This window comes from Ochotona princeps, chromosome 12 (assembly GCF_030435755.1).
Source record: "Ochotona princeps isolate mOchPri1 chromosome 12, mOchPri1.hap1, whole genome shotgun sequence".
NCBI classification, from domain to species: domain Eukaryota; kingdom Metazoa; phylum Chordata; class Mammalia; order Lagomorpha; family Ochotonidae; genus Ochotona; species Ochotona princeps.
In genome coordinates, this window is record NC_080843.1 from 1,369,581 (window position 1) to 1,391,087 (window position 21,507).

Below are 21,507 nucleotides of genomic sequence, written 5' to 3' on the forward strand. Positions count from 1 at the left end.
ATACCCCAGAAGGGCTTGACTCTCCTGGGCGTCGGGCGTCGCAGCAGGTACTGGCCTCGCCCCTGTCACTTACCCCTAAACCCAGGGGGACCCCTCTCTCCAGGCAGGCCTTTTAGTCCAGGGTGTCCAGGCAGTCCAGCATCTCCTCGCGGTCCAGGCTGGGCCCCCAGGACTTCTCCAGGAATGCCCCTGTCCCCAGGGGGCCCTGCTGGCCCTGGCAGGCCAATGGGACCCGGCTGTCCATCTGGTCCAGGCAGGCCCGTGGCACCTTTGGATCCTCGGGGACCCACGAACCCTAGAAGAGAAGAGGTTACCTCACAGTGTGCATTGTCCCAGGAGAGCAGGAAGGCCTGGAGACCAGGGGCTCTGCACCTGCTCCTCTTGGAGCCTCTGCCATTGTCTGCTTCTTCCTGTAACCCTCCAGCATGTGGCCCAGGGTTTGGGTCCCTGAGAGCTGCCTGCTCCTCAGCCTGTGTCCTGAGACAAGTGCCCATGCCCAGGTAATCACTGCTGGGTGTTTATGGTCATGGGGGTGGCTGGGCCCAACTAGGCCAGGCTCCCAGGGCCAGCACAGCCAGGCCCCTGCTCCCTCGTAGGAGTTCCCAATTGCTGGTCAGTGTGGGAAGAGACACCAGGCCCTCCACATGGAGTCTACTGTGGGAGCAATATTCTCAGATGTAGGGGGAGAGTGGCCAGTCGGTGTCTCTTTCCAGGATGGAAGGATCTTGGCTTGCCAGCTCTGGGCAGGGCAGCAGGCCCTGCCGTGGGCTGAGCCAGGTCCAGGTGCCGTGGGCTGAGCCAGGTCCAGGTGCCGTGGGCTGAGCCAGGTCCAGGTGCCGTGGGCTGAGCCAGGTCCAGGTGCCGTGGGCTGAGCCAGCTCCAGGTGCCGTGGGCTGAGCCAGCTCTGGGCAGGGCAGCAGGCCCTGCCGTGGGCTGAGCTAGCTCCAGGTGCCACCGCTCACTGGTGCATTTGGAAGGAGAGGCTGTGGGCAGGAGAGACCCCTGCCACGGTGGCGACAGCCCGCGTAGAAGGTTCTAGAAGCAATCATATGACATGTGGGGATGATGTAACAGGATGATTCTATCCGGTGCAGACACAGCCCTGGTCTCTTGACGTCACCAGATGCCCTGAAGTCCTTGTTCAAGTTGCTTCTCAATGCTGGAGGCCAATGGAGCAGACGCAGCTCCGGCACTGCCCACTTAGGTCCTGTCCCTGCTGTAGGGGCATGGGGGGCCTTGTCCTCACTTACCTGGGGGTCCTGGGTACCCCTCACGGCCGGGGTCTCCGGGCAGCCCCTTGAGCCCTGGGGGTCCATCGGCTCCTGAGAACCCGGGTGTCCCTTGGAGGCCTTTGGCACCTAAATGCCCACAGAAACCCCGAGTCAGGCCCCAGCAGGTCAAGGGGAAGGAGGTCACCAGTCCTTGCCCACGGTGCCAGGCCGGCCTGTGGGCGGCAGGGGCCCCACCCATGTGTCTGTCACCAGGGTGGTGGAATGGGGCCACAGCCAGAGGTGGGGTCTCAGGGGATAGAGCTGACAGTGGGAGGAGGATGCGCCCCCAGGCAGCACAGTACCTGCTGGGCCTGGGGGTCCTGGTGGGCCTGGCAATCCCTTGGGCCCTGCAACACAACCTGGGGAGAGAGCAGATGGGTGAGGCGACGCCTTGCTGCCCTGTGGCCCGCAGCAAGCTCCAAGGTGCCAGCCGGGCACACAGGCAAGGCCGTGGGCTCAGAGCACTTCAGTAATCAAGTTAACCTTGGTTCTGAGGTGAAAGGCACTTAACTGCACTGTGCCATGAAACCAGACCATCACTGTAACATGCAAATTAAGCCACTCTGACACAGCAAAAACTGGTCCCCTGTTGACAAACAAGGTGGTTTGGGAGGAATTCTTGTCCTGTCAAACGTGACCCCAGCACCCCAGACTATGGCTCTGCATTTAGAAAGTTCTGGGAGGAATGGCCCAGGCCTGCTTCTTCACCATGCACAGTGCTGTGCGCCACACTGCCTTCAAGTGCCCTGGAATGTTCTCATGGTGTCCCAGCCTTGTCCCCTGCCTGCACAGTTGTGGTGGCACAGGGTCAGGCTTGGTATCGCTGGGTGTTCCAGCTCCTGGGCTCTGCAGATGGCCTGGGTCTGTACCTTCCCGGCTGCCAACGGCTCCGAAGCCCGGGCTCCCACCCAGCAGCAGCAGCCTGGGATGACGTGTTCATGGCATACCACCTGAGGGGGGTGGTGCTGGGTGCTGGCCTCCCTTGGCCCTGCCTCCCGGTGCCGGGCCCTGCTGCTCCCGAGGACAGCCCTGGCTCTCGGTGGGCTCCGGGACTCCTCTCTGTAGCCTGTGGCTGCAGGCCGAGGGGAGCTCTGTGCCCACAGCTGTCCATGCTGCCTCCTGCTCGTCCCCTCCGGCCTCCAGACCAGCCCACCTAAACTACCCTTGCCATCTCCCCTGGTCCTACAATGGCTGGCTTAGAGGTTCTATAAAGACAGGGCCTTCCTGCCACCCAGATGCCGGCTCTCAGGCCAAGAGTCCTGTGGGCACAAGCAGCCTGCCAGGTGCCACCTGTGGCCTGCACCTCCCCCGGGCACCACGCCCTTCCCATGACCTCTGCTGAGGCCCCCATGGAGGGGACCCCGAGTCCCACAGGAGAGCAGCCTTCACTGTAGCTCTCCTGACCCCTGAGCTCTGTGCAGAGCCATGCTCCCTGCCCCACGCAGTCTCTTTGCTGACTCGGGATGCTTTGTCCACCCTAAGGTGGCCAGGTCAGCCCCTGCATGGAGGCCACCCTCCTCTCCCGCCACCACTGCCCAGTCCAGGGCCACCAACGGCGTCAAGCGTCCCCTTGCTCTCATGTGCCCCCTGCTGGCCCCCTTCTCTGTCTCCACAGTGAGTACATGGGTCGCACCGGTCACATCGTTTCTCGCACACACTCAGACGGGTCACCCACGTGGCTTTATGCCCACTGCTGCCCGCTGACAGCTTTGCCTCACAGTACCTGGCTGCACGGTCACCTGTCCATCGACTCCAATGGGTCTCTTCACATCGTCATCACACACTGGGGGAGACGGAAAAAAACCCTCTGTAAGTAGCCAGCTCTCCCGAGGGTGTGCATGTGCGTGACTGCACGGGTGGAGGGAGATCGGGGCCGACGAGGCAGAGGAAGGCCCCTGTTCTGGACACCCGAGCATGGCCCCCATCCCCTCCACCCCAGCCCCCGACTTAAGCAGCCCTGCAGGAAGTGCGTCTGTGGGCAGAGGTGGGGAAGACGGGGTCGCAGGGCAGGGCTCTGCAACCTGGAGGGAAAAGGGGAAAGGAGACGTTTACCTATTTGTCCTGGGGTTCCTGGGGGACCGGGAGGCCCAGGAAAGCCTGGGGGGCCTGGTAATCCAGCGTCGCCGGGGAAGCCGCGCTGGCCTTTGGGGCCGGGCAGGCCGAGTCCTGGGAGGCCCCTGTCTCCAGGGCTGCCCTTGGTGCCAGGGATGCCTGGGTAACCTGGGTCTCCTGCGGGGCCTTTGATGCCATCGCCCTGTGCCACAGGTGCAGATGAATCTGACATCAGCACCAAGAACAGCACCCCCTTCTTGCCCCTCCCTTTCCCGGGATCCGGTGCTCAGGGTGTAGACACAGGACCCTGTGCTCACTGTCCAACCAAGCCATGCTGCCAGGCTGTGCCAGGTCCAGATGCACAGCCTTCCCCCCACACTACACACACAGCCACACACCACACAGGGTGTGAACAAACACAACCACACATGGTGTGAACACACAGCCACACACACCACAGGCAAGCACAGGAGCGTGGCTGGAAGCCCATCAGCAGCTTCCTTCTCTTCCCACTACACTGTGGGAGGCTCTCAATCCTGCCCGTGTGACACCTGCCACTTGCCAGCAGGACAGTCAGACATGGGTCCCTTGGCAATGCCAGGCAGGGGTTGATGCTGCTGGCCGAGCCTGTGGAGGTGGTGCCTGGGCAGCAGGCCCGGGGCGTGGCAGGCACCAAGCTGAGGCTCCAGGAGACACTTGGAGTGTGGCCAGGTCTCCTGGATGTCACACAGCTACCGAGTGGCCCGCTGCCCACACCTCAGCCCTCTCCTTGGCACCCTGCTGGAGGACACGGCCCAGGCTCTTGGCCTTGCACACTCACAGGTGGGCCGGGGAGCCCAGGGAATCCGTCCAGCCCGTCGTGCCCGGGCACACCGTCGTCGCCTTTCATGCCAGGCACACCTGGGACTCCTGGCTGTCCTCTCTCACCTGGGGGAGAATCTGTGTGTGAGTCTGCTCTCCCCACTGTGCCCACACGTCCAGGCAAAGTGGACCCCAACAACCCACCTTTGGTGCTGACTGTTCTTGAATCTCCCTTGGCTCCTTTGGGTCCTGGAACTCCGGGGAGGCCAGGGGTTCCCTGGGGACAAAAATGGCCAGGTTTCCCTTTCCCTCACACCAGGCTGCTTCCCCGGGAGCTATCACTGAGCCTGGCACCCGTGAGGGGCTGCTCCGATGCCAGCGGTGCCCCGGGGCAGGAGGCTCACACAGGGGCTGGGGGCGGTGGGACTCAGGCATCTGAAGCTTAGCTCTTTAAATCCTGAGCAGAAACAAAGCTGAGTGTAGCACTGTTCCGGGGAGTCAGGCCGTGGGAGCCGCGGCAGCAGGCAGGTGAACGGGCACGCTGGCGGCCTGGGATCCACCGTCACACGTGACGTGTGCCCGCAATGCTCTTGGCCATCATGTGGGAAGCTCTGAGTATCGGTCTCATGAACCTCACGAGGGACTGCCTCTGGGGAAAAGGCGCAGCCGCCCGGCTGGCAGATCCGCCTCCTGGCAGAGAAGGGACCCGGGGCAGCATCTCACACTCCCCAAAGCCCGCACTGCATGTGTCTGGGTGACCAGTGTGTGTGAATTTATTGACTGGCCAGCTCCTGTCCTCCCAGGCTCTCCGCCTGCCTCCACTGGCAGTCAGGCATGCAGCCAATACCGCAGCCAGCTGCAGCATGTCCTTCTCGATGGCTCACTGCTTGAAACTCAGACGGGCACTGCAGCCATCTCCCTCAGTCCTCTCTACAGATAGGCAAAGGCACAGCTATGCCCACAGCTCAAACTTGAAAATCTTCAGTTAGGAAAAGCCTGCCAGGGGAGGGTTGCTGCTGGGACGAACACCTCGCAGGGCGTCAGCAGAGGCCACTCAGCCCTCCGCAGGCAGCGCGACGTCAGCGCCAGGCCTCCCTCAAGGCCTTCTCTTCCCAGGAGAAGGCAGCCCGGCTCGGGGGGTCCCTGCTGAGGCCCCGGAGCCACCTGCTGAGGAGGAACTGAGCCCTCTTCATGTGGCCACCGTTTATCGCCCGCCGTCCTCTCCTGCTGCCCTGGGCTCTTTCGCTGCTGGTTTGTGGAACGCTTTCCTGGGTGCAGCATGAAGGCACAGAAACTTAAAGAGCCCGCTCACCAACTCGGAGATGTGTTCAATAAGAAAGCCCCTCGCAGTAGGGAAGGCCTAGGCCCGACAGCTGCACTGACGAATCCTCGCAATCTTGGCAAGAATTCATCCCAATTTCTCCTCCACTAATCTGAACAACTCAAATTGTCCCAAACTCCTTCAGTGAACAACAACTTCATTCCAAGACCAGGAAAAGATCTGACGAAGAAACAGAACAAGACTGGGGTCCCTGACGAGCACAGGTGCAAAAATCCCCGACAAAATGCTAGCTAAGCGAGTCCAGTGACGTGTCGGAAAGCTCACTGACCTGGACCAGGCGGGACGACCCTGCTATACAGGGATGGGCCAACATCTGCAAATCAGCAAACCTACCACATCACATTAACAAACTCAAGAATAAGATCACCCGATTACCCAGACAGGTGCAGACAAAGCACTTGATAAAATACAACATCCCTTCATGCTAAAAACCCTAAGCAGATTGGGTCCAGAAGGCACATCCCTCAGCCCAGTCAAGGCAAGACACGACACGTGCACAGCCACCATCACAGGCACGGGGGAGCTGGGGACGCCAACATCCGCGACCACATCATGTGCCCTCTCACCACCGAGATTAAACCAGTGCTGGCGGCTCTAGCCAGCGCCATCAGGCGAGGCAAAGAAAAAACCAAAGGGCCACCAACAGGAGGGGAGGGGTCAGGCCGTCCCCGGTCACAGACGACACGGTCCTCTGTACAGGCAACTAAAACTCCCACTAAGAGTTTGGTAAAGTTGTGGAATATAAAATTAACACACAAAGTCAACAGCCTTCATACACACACAACTCCATGGCTGAGGAAACCTCATTCACAATAGGTAAAAAAATTTAAATACTTTGGGATAAGTTTAACCAAGGAATCAAAGATCTCCACAATGAAAGTCACAAAACATTTAAAAACATGCCAAAATGGAAAAACTGTCCATGTTCATGGGCTGGAAGAATTAGCATCATCTACTCAAAGGAATTTATAGATTCGATGCAATTCCAAACAACATACCCAAGATCCAGGAAAAAAAAAGACTCCAAAATTCATATGGGATCACAAGAGACCCTGAACAGCAAAAGCAACTCTAAACATGATACCAGATTTCAAGACATGCCACATGAAGTTACAATCAAAACAGCCTGGCCAAGAACAGACACGCTGACAAGCAGAGGTTAGAGGCCCCAGAACTGAATCCAAGAATCCACAACTGAGCAGTCTTTGTCAAGCTTGTAATCACTCCCTGGAGAGGGCACAGTCTCTTCAACACAGGCGGAAAATCCACCCTCCACAGGCAGTGCATGAGCCAGCTGCTCCCTTAAACCCTGCACAAAATCACCTTACAGTGCGATCAAGGATCCAGTCCTGCAGCCTGAAACTGTCCAATTACAGGGAAACCCCGCAAGACATTAAGCTGGTCAAGGACTTCCTGGATAAGACCCCAGGACAGGGAATGCGTGCAGGGAGAGACGTGGCCTTACACCCAGCCAGGAAACCCGCATGGCCGAGGGAACCCTCCCCAAAGTGAGGCAGCTGACAGCACCAGGCAAACGTCTGCAAACTACAATCTGATCCGTACGGAACTGCAAAACTCCACAACGAAGCACACTGAGCAATGGGGTAAGGACACAGACACAGGAAAAACACTTAGGACAACCAGCCCTCAGGAAATGCCTTTACCCCACTGCTGGGCCCGGTGCCGTGGCCCAGCAGTTAAAGTCCTTGGGACCCTGCACCCACGTGGGAGACCCAGAGGAGGCTCGAGGCTCCTGGCTCCTGGTTTTGGATTGGTGCAGCTCTGGCCGTTGTGCCGCTTGGGGAGTGAATCAATGGATGGAAAATCTTTCTTTCTATCTCTGCTTCTCTCCTTTCCAACAAAAATAAAATAAATCTTAAAAAAAAACCCCACTAAGTCTCTACCTCACCCCATGTAGGATGGCTATCGTCCGAAAATGCAAAAAGTAATCCTAGCTGCCAAGGTCATGGGGAAAAGGTTCCCTAACCCACTGCTGGCGGGAGTGTGAACTAGTACAGCCACTATGGAAGACCATGTGGAGATTCCTCAGGGACCTGACAACAGAACCAGCCCACGCCTGCCAATCTACCCAGCTGCCCCATGGCATCATGGCCTCCTTGCAGACGCTCACCGGCTGCCCCGGGGCCTCCCTGCGGCCGCTCCCTGGCTGCCCCGTGGTCTCCCTGCGGCTGCTCCCCGGCTGCCCCATGGCCTCCCCGTGGCCGCTGCCCGGCTGCCCTGTGGCCTCCCTGCAACCACTCCCCGGCTGCCCTGTGGCACCGTGAGCCCATCCACATGGATCTCAATGCCTGAAGCCAGCTATGGCAGTCTGGGGCGCCCAGAGAGGCCTGTCCACTCACCTTGAGCCCCGGGAACCCTGGGATGCCATGCTGACCCGGGTCTCCTTGGTCACCCTTCCTGCCTGGTTCTCCGTTGAAGCCTGGGAGACCCTTGGGTCCTGGCAGTCCTGGGAGGCCCCCCACATACTGGTCACCTTCCAGGCACTTGCAGTCCCCGGCTTCACCTGTGGAGGGCGTGGGGGAGTAGGAACATGTGTCAGGACTGGGCCCTCACAGAGTGAGCAGAGCTGCAGAACCAGCAGGAGGCAGGAGGATCAGGGGCAGGGCTATGGTTCCAGGAGCCACGGCCACGGCCACGGCCACGGCAGGGCAGACAATCTTTTGCCAGGGAGGGCCAGGGGCCAGGAAGCAGCAAGCAGTGTGTGCTGGCAGTGGTGGGGTCACTTGGGCTGGTCCACGGGGATCTACAGCGGGCACGCCTAGCCCACACTCAGGCCTTATCTTGGCAGCTGGGGACGGGGCACACGTGAGCACTCCAGTAGGGAGACTGGGTGTGGGAGGTGCCAGGGTCTGTGTGCCAGCCCCCCCCCCCATGCAGGAGGCACGTAGGGCTCAACAGGTGTACCTGGGGTCCTGGGGGGGGGGCGGTCTCTGGGGTTGTTGGGCATGGATCCTCACCCTTCCATCCCTTATGTCCTCGAGCTCCGGGAAATCCCGATGGCCCAGGGTAGCCCACACGTCCTTCGGTGCCTTTCAGGCCAAACAGGAAGCCTGTGGAGAGAGCCAGGGTTGGGGGCCAGGGGCGTGAGAGGGGGTGCCAGGAGCCGTGCAGGCCCGGAGGCTGCGGACTTGGGGTCTCGGCTTGAGGGACGGGCACCTGTCCGTCTGGGAAACCCCGAGCCCTAAGGATGGTCTGGAGGCTCTGATCCTGATACCCACACGCTCCTGAGTGCCCGAGGGGCCACACAGGGACAGGCACACGGACACACAGGGACAAACGGACACACAGAGACACACACATACACATGGCCCCACCTCCACACACAGGGACAGGCACACGGACACACAGGGACAGACAGACACAGAGAGATACACACACACACACACACACACACACGGCCCCACCTCCACACACAGGGACACCTCCCACATGGTCCCACTCTCCCCTCACATGCACATGGACATGTTCATATACAACAGAACCCCACAGACACATGCGGACATACATGGACACATCTCATACACCGACTGCATAAAGAGTGTGGATCCCTGGGGACCCAGTGGGTTCAGCATGGCTGACATCACTGAACGTCCCCGACCTTGACCACTGCCTGCGGGGGCGGCTGGGCGAGGGGTTCATGGTCCTGCACGCAGGCAGGGCTCCACTTGCTGCAAGCAGAGGTGGACGGGAAGGTGCTGCAGCTGACACACGGGTGTCCCAATCCAGCCCAGGACGTGGCCTTTGGGAAGAGCGCTGTCTGGTGGTGAGGCAGGGCTGTACTGGTCCCAGATAGCCCAGGCAGCAGAAGCCAGGCCCCTGGAACCTTTGCCGGTGCCCTGCTCCCCGAGGGAAGTGACACTTGTTAAGCAAAGCAGCACACGAGAGTCGCCAAGCAGAGCACAGGGAATGTTGCAGAGAAGTGGATGTTTGTTCTTCACAGACACACAGGTGCAGGGTGGGTCATGGGGGGCTCCTGCACCTGTCAGGACGCCTACGACGGGACCAGCCAGCTTGCTGCTACTGCAGGCCCTGGGAGGCAGTGGTGGATGGCTCAGGCAGCTGAGAGACCTGGATGAAGGGCCAGGCTTTCCGGTTGCAGCCTGGGCCAGTCCTGAACACTGTCGGTGTCTCGGGGGACGAGCCAATGGAGAGAAGCTTTCTCTGCCTTTCAAATGTGCCACAAGGAAAGCCGGACGAACGGGAGCACACAGTGCTGGGCTTCCTGCAGCTCCCTGCCCCTTCCCCGCTACTCACCATCCGGTCCAGGGGGGCCCGGAGGCCCGGGTGCTCCTGGGAGACCTGGTCTTCCATCAGCTCCTGGTGGGCCACTGAAGCTTGCGGGGATGCCCGGCTCTCCTATGAAGCCCTTAGGCCCCATCTCGCCAGGAAGGCCTCGCATCTCATCTGCAATGCGACAGTCACCAGTGCTGGGTCTCTGCCAGGTGACCCCTGGCAGGTGAGGTGCACCTGCACGCCCCCCCGACCCCCGGCAGGCCAGGTGCACCTGCACACCCCCTCCCCCCCGCAGGTGAGGTGCACCTGCACGCCTCACTCCCCCAGCTCCCTGACCCCCGGCAGGTGAGGTGCACCTGCATGTCCCCCTCTCCCCAGCAGGCCAGGTGCACCTGCACACTCCCCCCACAGGTGAGGTGCACCTGCACACCCCTCCCCCGGCAGGCAAGGCAGGCTAGGCTGTGTGTGCCGTCCATAACGCCAGATGGGCAGGGCCTCTGTGGGATCCCATCACCAGTCCTGCCCCATCCATTCGGCAGTGTTGTGACCCAATCGAGCAATGTGACTGATCCGGGAGCTGCAGGCAGTCAGGGTCACGGGAGCCAGGACTGTTCAGGAGGACACTGGCCAAGATGTCACTGGGGAGCATTTGGTCCCAGGTGTGGACATCAAGATGTCACTTTACCTTCACCTCTGGCGGGCCGGCCTGGGGGGCCTGGGGGGCCGGGATCCCCTGGCTCTCCTCGGCTTCCTGGCTCCCCATGTGCCCCTGGGAATCCTGGATCTCCTCTGGCACCTGGAACCAGGATGGCCACAGAGGAGTCAGAAGGTGGTCATGGGATGGGAGGCTGGGCTCTGCTCCCAGAGCAGTGGTGGCGACACGGGCACAGAGCGGGTGTGGAGGAAAACGGCCAGGAGGAGGCCACCTGCACCCTGGAGGGCTGACAGGCCACGTCACCAAGGTCTCACCAACTCTGCTAAATGAGACAAGGGTGTCCTGTGGGGGAGGGGCAGCGAAGCCCAGAATGCCAAGCAGGAATTGGGGCTACAGTGCTGGGTTCTTGGGGAACAGGACAGGTGAAAACAGATACGATGGGGGCAAACTGCTGGGCTCAGAAGAAAACATCAGGACCTCTGTACTTAAAAAAAAAAATCTTGGGCTGGCACTGTAGTGCGGTGGGTCAGGCTGCCACCTGCAGTGCTAGTATCCCATATGCTTGCCAGTCAAAGCCCTGGCTGCTCCACTTCCAATCCAGCTCCCTGCTAATGCTCCTGGGAGAGCAGTGGAAGATGGCCCACGGCCTCTGGACCCTGCACCCACATGGGAGACCCAGAAGTTCCGGGCCCCTGGCTTCAGCCTGGCCCAGTTGTGCTGTTGCAGCCTTTGGAGGAGTGAACCAGCAGGAAGATCAATCCCTGTCTCTCTCTGTAACTCTGCCTTTCAGATAAATAAATCGTTCCCTCTAGAATGCCTCCCAGGGCTGTGTGAATCTACATGAATGCTCACTGACCAGGCTGTGGAGACCAGCGCTCGGGCAGCACAACCGGAACGTCACACGTACGTGACCTTGCCCACCTGGAAGGCAGGGCCACGTGACCAGACAAGCCCCGCGGCAGCCCCGTCCCTGTGGGCAGTGCGGCTAAGCGCAGACGCCCGGTGGCTCACCTGCCTCAAAGCTGGAGGAGATGCCACCTGTTTGTGGGCTCGGCTGGGTGCCTGGTCTCAGGCTGCCCCCCAAGGGGTCTCAGGGGATTGGGAGATGCAGAGAAGGAAGCCAGCGGCATGGCCAGTGCCTCTATATGGCCAAGCCTGGACTGAACCCATCCTGCAGAGCCGGGCAGGTGCCACGGTGGGGTCTGAGGAGGGATGCTGGAGCTCCCATGGCCTGGAGGGCCCTGAGGGCAGCTGCAGGGCACTGGGCATCTCCAGGAGGCACAGCCAGTGCCTTATCAGCCTTGAACTTTCCCGATGGGGTCCTAGAGAGAAGCGAGCATACACACAACGCAAGTCCCATGAGAGAAAGCTGCGTACAAACCTTTGGCTAACGAAGGATGAGGGGAGTAGGCTGGGGGTCCTGGGGGTCCCGGGTCCCCTGGCTGCCCCTGGGGAAAGAAACAACACAGCAGCGTGTGAGCATGCCCACTGGGGCTCCAGCGAGGTGTGCACTCCCCAGGGCCACAGCTGAGTGCAGGGGCTTCACTGACTCCGCAGAGGCTCAGGAGGCTGCCCCCGGCACTCCCAGCCACCTACCAGCTCCACCGAGAGGGAGGGGTGCAACTCTTATCTTGAAACGCTTGGCAAGTGCCAGGAACGGCCCCCTTGGTAAGTAGGCCAGCTGTGCGCTGGGGTCAGGTGACCATGGCTGCTGTCACATCACCTGCACGGTCCCCTGGGCAGCATCCACATGCAGGGCTGCCTGGACAGACCCTGAGCTGCCTGGGACCCCAGGGGCCTCCCTGCAGTTCCACGTACCCCTAATCTAGCAGGCCCCCGCCCTAACAGCATCAGCTTCTGCACTGTGTATCCCGACCCCACGAGTTAGACAAACAAGTGGTGTTTCCATGGGAGCTGTGACAGCATGCCTGCTTCTCGCTCTGCCGCCCCTTGCTCTGCCCTTGCCTTGTGTGGGGTGGGTCGCCTGCTGGGCTCTCTCCTGTGAAGGGAGAGGGCTCCTCTGCAGGGTTCGGTCAGGAGGAGACGGACTCACCTTGGGTCCTCGGGGTCCATCGGGGCCTTGGTAGCCGTCCTGGCCTCTGCTGCCCTGAGACAAGGACAGGTATTGTCTGTCTGAGCCTGGCGGTGCCCTCCTGGGCTGCTCGACCCAGGTTCTGAGCACGCACGCCACCAGCCCCAGCATCGACCCTCCCCCAAGATAGTCTCAACATCTTCAGTTCATACCAAGTGGAGTCTGGGTCCACGCCACCTCCCACCTGCCTGAGTCCTAGCCCTGACTGTCAGCAGGCTGCGGGCGGGCTGTGGAAGCGCATCACCCTGTCCCTCTCCAGGGCTCTCGGGGTCTAGACACCCCTCTGAGGGCTGGCTTCCTTGGGGGTGCGTTGTCTCAGGCTGAGCTGACTGCGTCACACTTACCTTCTGTCCTGGGGACCCTTTCTCCCCGTCCAGGCCAGGGGCGCCCTGGGTAGTGGAGAGAAAGCAGAGGTGAGTCCAGCTCCATGCAGGGCAGGGCAGGGTGGGGACAGGGTGGGGACAGGGGCAGGGCGGGGGCAGTCCTGGGCACAGTTGTGAGCAGAGGGCTCCTGGGCCAGCACAACCTTGCTGGGGTGCATGAAGCTATGTTGGCATCCGACAGCGAACAGAGGTGCCGGGCTGCAACCTTCCCTTGGGGAGCCGGGGTGGGGCGGGGTGGGGTGAGGGTGGCCAGAGGGCACGATGATGGGGAAAGGGCAAGGAGCCACCCAGCACGAGGACACCACAGGGTGGGGCTGGGTGGTCTTCCGTTTACTAAGCAGCCCCATCCCCTTCTCCCGGACCTGGGGCTGTGTGGGGGTGGGAGGAGCTGTGGGGAGGGGAGGGGCAGGCTGTACACCTCCAGCCACTCTCACCATGGGGACCCCGAGGGGCATGGCTTACCCGTGCTCCCGAGAAGCCCATAATTCCTTCTTCTCCCTTCAAGGAAATGCCCTAGGGAAGGAAGAGAGGGTGAAGGGAGCTCGCTCCCCACCAGGGTGCCGGACCCCGAGCCGGCTGAAGCTCCCAGCCTTCACTTACCCGCACTCCGGGTTCCCCCTCGCTGCCTTTTTCACCCTGCAAAGGGGAGGACAAGTAAGAATGTAAGAATGGCCCACTCCCTCAGGAGTGTAGACCCAGGAGCCACTGTGAGCAGCCTTTAGTAAGACACAACCCCCCAGGGATGGCACCATGGGCTGCAGGTGACCAGCTCTCCTGTGACCTCTCCCATGGTGGGCACCTAGCTGGGAACACAGCATTACTGTGAGGTCCCCTGAGGGAACAGAAGCAGGAGTGGTTGCAGCCCACGACTGCCCCTGCTGGCCACTGTGACCCAGCCCAGGGCTCCAACAGCCCACAACTACCCCTGCTGGCCACTGTGACCCAGCCCAGGGCTCCAACAGCCCACAACTACCCCTGCTGGCCACTGTGATCCAGCCCAGGGCTCCAACAGCCCACAACTACCCCTGCTGGCCACTGTGACCCAGCCCAGGGCTCACACAACCAATGTCTGCCCCATGCTGGCCACTGTGACCCAGCCCAGGGCTCACACAGCCAATGTCTGCCCCATGCTGGCCACAGGGACTCAGCCCAGGGCTCACACAGCCCACGACTGCCACATGCTGGCCATAGTGACCCAGCCCAGGAATGCTGTTGGTCTTGGGTGGGGACAGACTGGTCACTTCTGCTTCAGGTTTTAACCAAGGTTGCTTTAAATCCACCGTTAGTGTAGAGCAGAATGTACGCACAGGGTTATTTTGCCAGGAATTTAGTAACTGGTCGCATCTAGCACATTCCAGAAGGATCTCCTTGCACTTCTGTATACAATCTGCCAACTTGGTGGTGAGGGCTCTATGACTGGGATGGGCCTAGATCCAGCTTCTGTTTTATTTTATTTTATTATTTTTTTTTTCGGATTGTGCTGGAGCTGCTTACCTTGTACTGGTCAGGGTGGATGGTGATCCCGGTAGGTCTGATAAACGGAATCGTCTCAGAAGGAATGCCATTGGGCCCAGGCTGTCCTACATCACCCTGTTGTAGGTTTAACAAAGGAACGTGTTCAGGGACTGGGAAGAAGGAGCTGGATCCATTGCTCACCATCCTGCACTTCCAGCCCATACCGGCAGTGGCCTCCTCCCAGACTCCTGTCTGTGCTAGCTAAGCACACAGGTAGCTGTCTGGAACTGCATCACGGGGTTCCTGTCTTGAACCACCATGCTTTCCACCAGCAACTATCTAGGGCACTCACACAAAGAGTGCAATGTTCTTTAAACTACATGGCAGTACCTGATTCCAAGGCTGTGGGCGAGGGAGGGGCTGCTGGTGGGTGTGGGTGGGTGAGGGAGGAGCCGCTGGTGGGTGTGGGTGGTTGAGGGAGGGGCCGCTGGTGGGTGTGGGTGGGTGAGGGAGGGGCCGCTGGTGGGTGTGGGTGGGTGAGGGAGGGGCCGCTGGTGGGTGTGGGTGGGTGAGGGAGGGGCCGCTGGTGGGTGTGGGTGGGTGAGGGAGGGGCCGCTGGTGGGTGTGGGTGGGCGAGGGAGGGGCCGCTGGTGGGTGTGGGTGGGCGAGGGAGGGGCCGCTGGTGGGTGTGGGTGGGTGAGGGAGGGGCCGCTGGTGGGTGTGGGTGGGTGAGGGAGGGGCCGCTGGTGGGTGTGGGTGGGTGAGGGAGGGGCCGCTGGTGGGTGTGGGGTGGGTGAGGGAGGGGCCGCTGGTGGGTGTGGGTGGGCGAGGGAGGGGCCGCTGGTGGGTGTGGGTGGGCGAGGGAGGGGCCGCTGGTGGGTGTGGGTGGGCGAGGGAGGGGCCGCTGGTGGGTGTGGGTGGTTGAGGGAGGGGATGCTGGTGGGTGTGGGTGGGTGAGGGAGGGGCCGCTGGTGGGTGTGGGTGGGTGAGGGAGGGGCCGCTGGTGGGTGTGGGTGGGTGAGGGAGGGGCCGCTGGTGGGTGTGGGTGGGTGAGGGAGGGGCCGCTGGTGGGTGTGGGTGGGTGAGGGAGGGGCCGCTGGTGGGTGTGGGTGGGTGAGGGAGGGGCCGCTGGTGGGTGTGGGTGGGTGAGGGAGGGGCCGCTGGTGGGTGTGGGTGGGTGAGGGAGGGGCCGCTGGTGGGTGTGGGTGGGTGAGGGAGGGGCCGCTGGTGGGTGTGGGTGGTTGAGGGAGGGGATGCTGGTGGGTGTGGGGTGGGTGAGGGGCTCACGCTACATATGGGTGTCCGTGGAGTCCCTGTGTTATGGGATCTTGTGTGCCCCTCTCCACACTGGAGTGTTGAACATCTGCTCTGTACTCGCTCTGAAGGCCCCCTGATGCACCCACTGCCTTTGAGGCAGCCCTGGCCTGGCCCTGGCCTGGCCCTGTAGTCCCTCTGGCCCTCTGTAGTACAGGGGTAGACACTCAAGGACAACTCAATCTCTCAGGATGGTGATGTACTCAAGTTCTATCTCCATGCCCCAGGTCAAGGTCACACAGTGGTTCCTGTTTTTGGTCTAGCCCGTGTGCACTCTGAAACGTGCTGGCCTGAGCCACCCCGCCCCGATTCTTGCCTGCGACCATACTCGTTTACCACGCACCCCAGGGAAGCAGCAGCAAATGCCGCTACTCAAGGTCTCCGCACTGCTGGGCTTAGTGTCCACCCACCGACCCTGGCGTCCACCCGCTGGCCTCAGTGTCCACCCACCAGCCCTGGTATCCACCCACCGGCCCTGGTGTCCACCCATCGGCCCTGGCATCCACCCACCGGCCCTGGAGTCACCCACCGACCCTGGCGTCCACCACCAGCCCTGGCATCCACCCACTGGCCTTAGTGTCCACCCACCAGCCCTGGTATCCACCCACCGGCCCTGGTGTCCACCCATCGGCCCTGGCATCCACCCACCGGCCCTGGAGTCACCCACCGACCCTGGCCTCCACCACCAGCCCTGGCATCCACCCACTGGCCTTAGTGTCCACCCACCAGCCCTGGTATCCACCCACCGGCCCTGGTGTCCACCCATCGGCCCTGGCATCCACCCACCGGCCCTGGAGTCACCCACCGACCCTGGCGTCCACCACCAGCCCTGGCATCCACCCACTGGCCTTAGTGTCCACCCACCAGCCCTGGTATCCACCCACCGGCCCTGGTGTCCACCCATCGGCCCTGGCATCCACCCACCGGCCCTGGAGTCACCCACCGACCCTGGCGTCCACCACCAACCCTGGCATCCACCCGCTGGCCTTAGTGTCCACCCGCTGGCCGTGGTGTCCACCCACCAGCCCTGGCATCCACCCGCTGGCCTTAGTGTCCACCCATTGGCCCTGGCATCCACCCGCTGGCCTTAGTGTCCACCCACCGGCCCTGGCATCCACCCGCTGACCTTAGCGTCCACCCACCGGCCCTAGTGTCCACCCACCAGCCCTGGTGTCCACCCGCCAGGGCCCTCCTACCTTTTCCCCCTTCTCTCCGTAGAAGCCGAGCCCTCGGTTGCCCTGTAGAGGTAACAAGCTTTGGTCAGCTTCCCCATGTCCAGTGACGTGACTTTCCCCTACCCCAGGATGCTGGTCCAGCCTGCTGCCCCTACTCCCCAGGTTCCTGGCCCTGCTCTGGCTGCAGCCTGTGAGGGAAGCTCATTCATGTCCTCTCACACTTTTCCTCTTAGTGGTTTCAGGGGATATAAGAGGGATGGGAGTGCAGGGTTCTGTCTCAGTTTTCACATCCCTCTTTGCAAAGCACCCTCTCCCGCAGGTACTAGGGAGGTCCCGGACCAGGGAGCTTGGCCCGGCCTAGGCTGGCATCGGCGTGTCTGGGAGGCTGTGCCCGCCTTCCTCTTGCTTCCTAACAAGTGACTGAAGACCCCACAGCGCTGCTCGGGGCTACCCACCCCGTGCCGGCACCCAGCTCTTTGCTGCAGATGCCAACACAGGCTTTTTGTCAGGAGCTGAACATAAAACCCAGAAGCACCCCTGCCAGCCTGGGTGCCAGTGGGCTGCCAGCCTGGGTGCCAGTGGGCTATCAGCCTGGGTGCCAGTGGGCTGTCAGCCTGGGTGCCGGTGGGCTGCCAGCCTGGGTGCCGGTGGGCTATCAGCCTGGGTGCCGGTGGGCTGTCAGCCTGGGTGCCGGTGGGCTGCCAGCCTGGGTGCCGGTGGGCTATCAGCCTGGGTGCCGGTGGGCTGTCAGCCTGGGTGCCGGTGGGCTGCCAGCCTGGGTGCCGGTGGGCTATCAGCCTGGGTGCCGGTGGGCTATCAGCCTGGGTGCCGGTGGGCTGCCAGCCTGGGCACCGGTGGGCTGTGTGAGGCCCCATGACAGAGCCAGTGAAACCACTAGCTGCACGGCCAGCAGCGGCATGAGGAGCGATTCAAGCCCTGGCTGCTCCACTTCTGATCCAGCTCCCTGCTCATGCGCCTGGGAAAGCAGCAGAAGACGGCCCAACTGCTTGGGCCTTGCACCCACATGGGAGACCCAGAGGAGGCTCCTGGTTCCTGGCTTCAGTGTGGCTCGGCTCTGGCCACTGTGGCCACCTGGGGCAGACAGAAGATCTCTCTGTCTCTCTCTCTCTCTCCATCTCTGTAACTCTTTCAAATAATTAAATAAATCTTTAAAAAGCTTATGGAAAACATTTGCTGTAAGAATGCACACATGAATTTCATGGTTTTGTGCCACCAAGCACCTGTCTTGTATCTGCAGTGTGTCCAGGACGCTCTGGAGGTGTCCTAAGAGGGCTGAGCGTGAGCAGTCGGGTTTGTCCACTCTCCGTCTGCACCTCACACTCATGGAGAGGCTCTCCTGCAGCAGCAGGGACAGGCTGGCCCCCGAACCGCCGGGCGGGCACCTCCCAGCGCCCGCTCCAGCACCCAAGCCTGCTCCCACCCGCTCCCCGGCCAACCCCCTACTTACCGGCTGTCCCTTAGGTCCTGGGGGTCCAGGGGGGCCCTGCGGACACAAGAAGGGGCATGGTGTTGTGTTTATCCCAGGAGCTGGAAAGCTTGGGAGAGCCATTGCTGGCTGTTTGGCAGGCCCTGACGTGTGTGCGTGTGCCTACATAGGTTCCCACATCTGGGGACAGGGCTGCTGGTTCCCAGCACATGCCACTGCCCACGGCCAGCTGTGTCTGCTTTGTTCTGTGTGCTCTGGTGCTTGCACTCACCAGTCCTGGTGGTAAGTGACACTCCCCGCCCCCGGGAGTCGGTCACAGGGCCTGAGAGCCTTCACATGGCACTGTCCCCTGCTGTGCATGGCCCAGCATGGAGCTAGGTTAGCAGAAGTCCACGGGGCTGGGCTGCAACCACAACGGCTGGCAACCTCCAGCACACGTCAGGGAGTGAACAAGAGAAGGACCAGGGGTGACTCCCATGCCTGGGGTCCCCAAGAGTTGCGCTTACTGCCTTGGGCTCTCCTGCCCCATGTCCTGCACGGATCAAGCCATCTGCAACGTGAGCTACCCACAACCCTTCATGGCGAAAGGGCGAGTGGGCGTGCAGGGGCACATTTCCAGGCAGGGCTGCCGCAGGGCCGACTTGCAGCAGCCTGGTGGCCTAAGTCACGGGGAGAGCTCTGGGATCACACTCGGAACCTCTCTGCAGGCTGCTATGGTGGCTGCCTCTTCCCCAGCAGTGAGTAACCCAAAGCCCGTTGGCTTCACACCTTAAAAGCTGGGGGCAGCAGCCTTGGTGGGTCAGCAGCCTTGGTGGGTGCCAAGCTTGGTCCGTTCCAGGCCCCTGGGGCAGTGGTCCCTCTCCCACTGGGTCTGTGCCGCATCACCTGGCGTGCAGGTGGAGGGAGGACTTGCAGACTTCTGCACAGGTGGGGTTAGGGCCACGGGATGATGTTCCAATTCTCACCTGCTGCAGGGCAGGGTGCATGCCCAGGCATTTCCTCCCTATAGATAGCGAGGGGCCCCCAGTTATGTGACTGGAAGGGGACTGTGCCCCAAGTCGCTCATCAACCTAAGGACAGCCTGGCTTGCTCATTTCCGTGATGACTGCAAGGAGCATGGTTGTTCTGCCAGGCTGGGGTGGCACCTGCCAGGGCGCAGTGGACAAGGGCCCCAGATCACGTACTCACCGGTCGTCCTGCAGCACCAACTGGACCCATGGGTCCCATAGGCCCGGGGCGACCGGGAGGTCCCTGGGGACAGATAAGCAGAGTGTTTTTAAGAGGGGGTACACCAACGCTGGACTCCTGGCATTCTTACGCTTCCCCGTGGAAAATTCTGGAATGCAACAAGGCTTACCTGGATGCCAACCAGCCCAGGCTCTCCAGTTTCACCCTGGTGGAGAAGTGATTGGCAGTTAGAGCTTTGCTGTGGAGTTGGCTACTTCGACACACCAGGACTTGGGGAGTTGAGTCACCAAGCATGGCGACACACCCACAGGCACCCACAAGGCGGATAGCAGCGGCCCGGAGCCCCAGGGGTGTGTCCCGCACCGTGCCAGGCTCCCCTTCCCTGCACTCAGACCCATGCCCAGCGTCACTGCAGGTCAGCCCCCCGCCCCCTGCAAGGTGGACAGCAGTGGCCCGGAGCCCCAGGGCGTGTCCTGCACCGTGCCAGGCTCCCCTTCCCTGCACTCAGACCCGTGCCCAGCGTCACTGCAGGTCAGCCCCCCACCCCCCGGAGGCCAAATTACCCTGTATCTGCCGCGTTCTTCTTCAGGCAGTGTGTATGGTTCCCCTTTCTGTCCCTTTGGTCCTTGGGGTCCCTATATCAGCAGCAGTTTTATTGTTAAAAAAAATAAACAAACCACAAAGAAGCATGTGTGCTAGAGGCAGGCAAATTTTTTTCACCAAATACCACTTAGGATAACAATGAATTTGTAAAATATTTTGTGGTAAGAAGGTAGCGATATACTATGGAAAATTTTTCCTTTGTGTGTCTGGCATGATAGCCTGGTGGTTAACATCCTTGCCTTGCAACTGCTGGGATCCCGTATGGGTGCTGGTTCTAGTCCCAGCTGCTCCACTTCCCATCCAGCTCCCTGCCTGTGGCCTGGGAAAGCAGTCAAGGATGGCCCAAAGCCTTGGGAGCTTGCACCCGCGTGGGATTGGATCGGCTTGGCTCCAGGCATTGTGGCCGTTTGGGGAGTGAACCAGCAGTTAAAAGACCTTTCTCTGTGCTTCTCCTTCTCTCTGTAAATCTGCCTTTCCAATACAAATAAATAAATCTTTGAAAAAATTTTCCTTTCCACTGATGCTAGAACATCTGTAAGGCCACAGAGAGCATTCCGAGAGCACGTGCTGCGGCGGCTGAGTGACTGCTGGGGACTGCTCTGCCCAGCTTGCAGCGTGCCGGGGTTCTGGTGCACACCCCAGCAGGCAGCAGAGCAGACTCCTGCACGCGAGGCCTGTGTGGGAGACCCGGGTGGGTTCCAGGCTCCTGGCCCAGCCCTGGTTTCTGTGGGTGTCTGGAGCGGCAAGGATGGAAGGTTCACCTCGCAGCCTGCCTTTCCCAGGAAATGAAAGCAGACATGCAAGGGGACAGCCGACTTGTCCCACAAAGCTCTCACACTGGGTGGTGGCCAAGGGACTCTCAGACCAGAGGAATCATGCCCTGGCCTGACGGGGACTGAGAATTCTGCCGAGCGTCAGCCTGCATGGTGCTGTGTTACCTACACTTGGTTTGGCTCATTTGTTGTGCCAAGGGGTACTCACAGGAGAGCCGGGGAAGCCATCGGAGCCTGGGGGGCCCTGCAGGCCGGCGTCACCCCTGGTCCCGTTGCAGCCATCATAGCCGGGTCTGCCCCGGGGCCCACCTTGCCCTGGGTGTCCCTGGAGAAGACAAGAGGCAAGTGTTAGCCTGCATGGAATGGTGAGGTTGACCAGTTGTAGGTATTCTTACATGGGAGTAGATGCGTCTGGCCAGAGCCAGGCTTCCAGAACAAAGCTGGCTTGGGGAGGAAGTCAACTGTCTCAGGGTTTCTACTGTCTGGTGTCCTGGGGTGACTATCTTTTAGCAGGGTAGAAGTGTACATTCTAGAAGAGTCTAGAAGCTGCTAGCTCCTTCTCAGGGCAGGGACTATATCCAACTGAGTTTTGCACAGACAGATTCACAATGGAGTCTCTCAGTGCTGGGTCAGTCTGAACTTTGTCTTGGGTATGCAGATCTTCCAAGGAACATGAACATGCGGTGTTTGTGGACGTGGAGG

The 21,507-nt window shown here is 61.0% G+C and overlaps 1 protein-coding gene across 1 annotated transcript in view; it reads right to left on the bottom strand.

Annotated features, from left to right (window-relative positions):
- COL4A2 (collagen type IV alpha 2 chain) overlaps positions 1-21,507 on the bottom strand; it is a 109,959-nt gene that overhangs the window by 12,912 nt on the left and 75,540 nt on the right. Inside the window, exons 7-29 of the mRNA XM_058671004.1 lie at positions 21,014-21,130; positions 19,993-20,064; positions 19,599-19,634; positions 19,430-19,492; positions 18,263-18,298; positions 16,816-16,857; positions 14,345-14,440; positions 13,451-13,486; positions 13,313-13,363; positions 12,812-12,856; positions 12,429-12,482; positions 11,757-11,823; positions 10,406-10,516; positions 9,742-9,891; positions 8,445-8,537; positions 7,827-7,990; positions 4,329-4,401; positions 4,144-4,250; positions 3,324-3,525; positions 2,995-3,054; positions 1,574-1,630; positions 1,251-1,358; positions 74-295 (exon numbers count right to left, since the gene is read on the bottom strand). Coding sequence (XP_058526987.1) covers positions 74-295; positions 1,251-1,358; positions 1,574-1,630; positions 2,995-3,054; positions 3,324-3,525; positions 4,144-4,250; positions 4,329-4,401; positions 7,827-7,990; positions 8,445-8,537; positions 9,742-9,891; positions 10,406-10,516; positions 11,757-11,823; positions 12,429-12,482; positions 12,812-12,856; positions 13,313-13,363; positions 13,451-13,486; positions 14,345-14,440; positions 16,816-16,857; positions 18,263-18,298; positions 19,430-19,492; positions 19,599-19,634; positions 19,993-20,064; positions 21,014-21,130 — 2,062 coding nt within the window. The remainder of the gene's footprint in view (positions 1-73; positions 296-1,250; positions 1,359-1,573; positions 1,631-2,994; positions 3,055-3,323; positions 3,526-4,143; positions 4,251-4,328; positions 4,402-7,826; positions 7,991-8,444; positions 8,538-9,741; positions 9,892-10,405; positions 10,517-11,756; positions 11,824-12,428; positions 12,483-12,811; positions 12,857-13,312; positions 13,364-13,450; positions 13,487-14,344; positions 14,441-16,815; positions 16,858-18,262; positions 18,299-19,429; positions 19,493-19,598; positions 19,635-19,992; positions 20,065-21,013; positions 21,131-21,507) is intronic.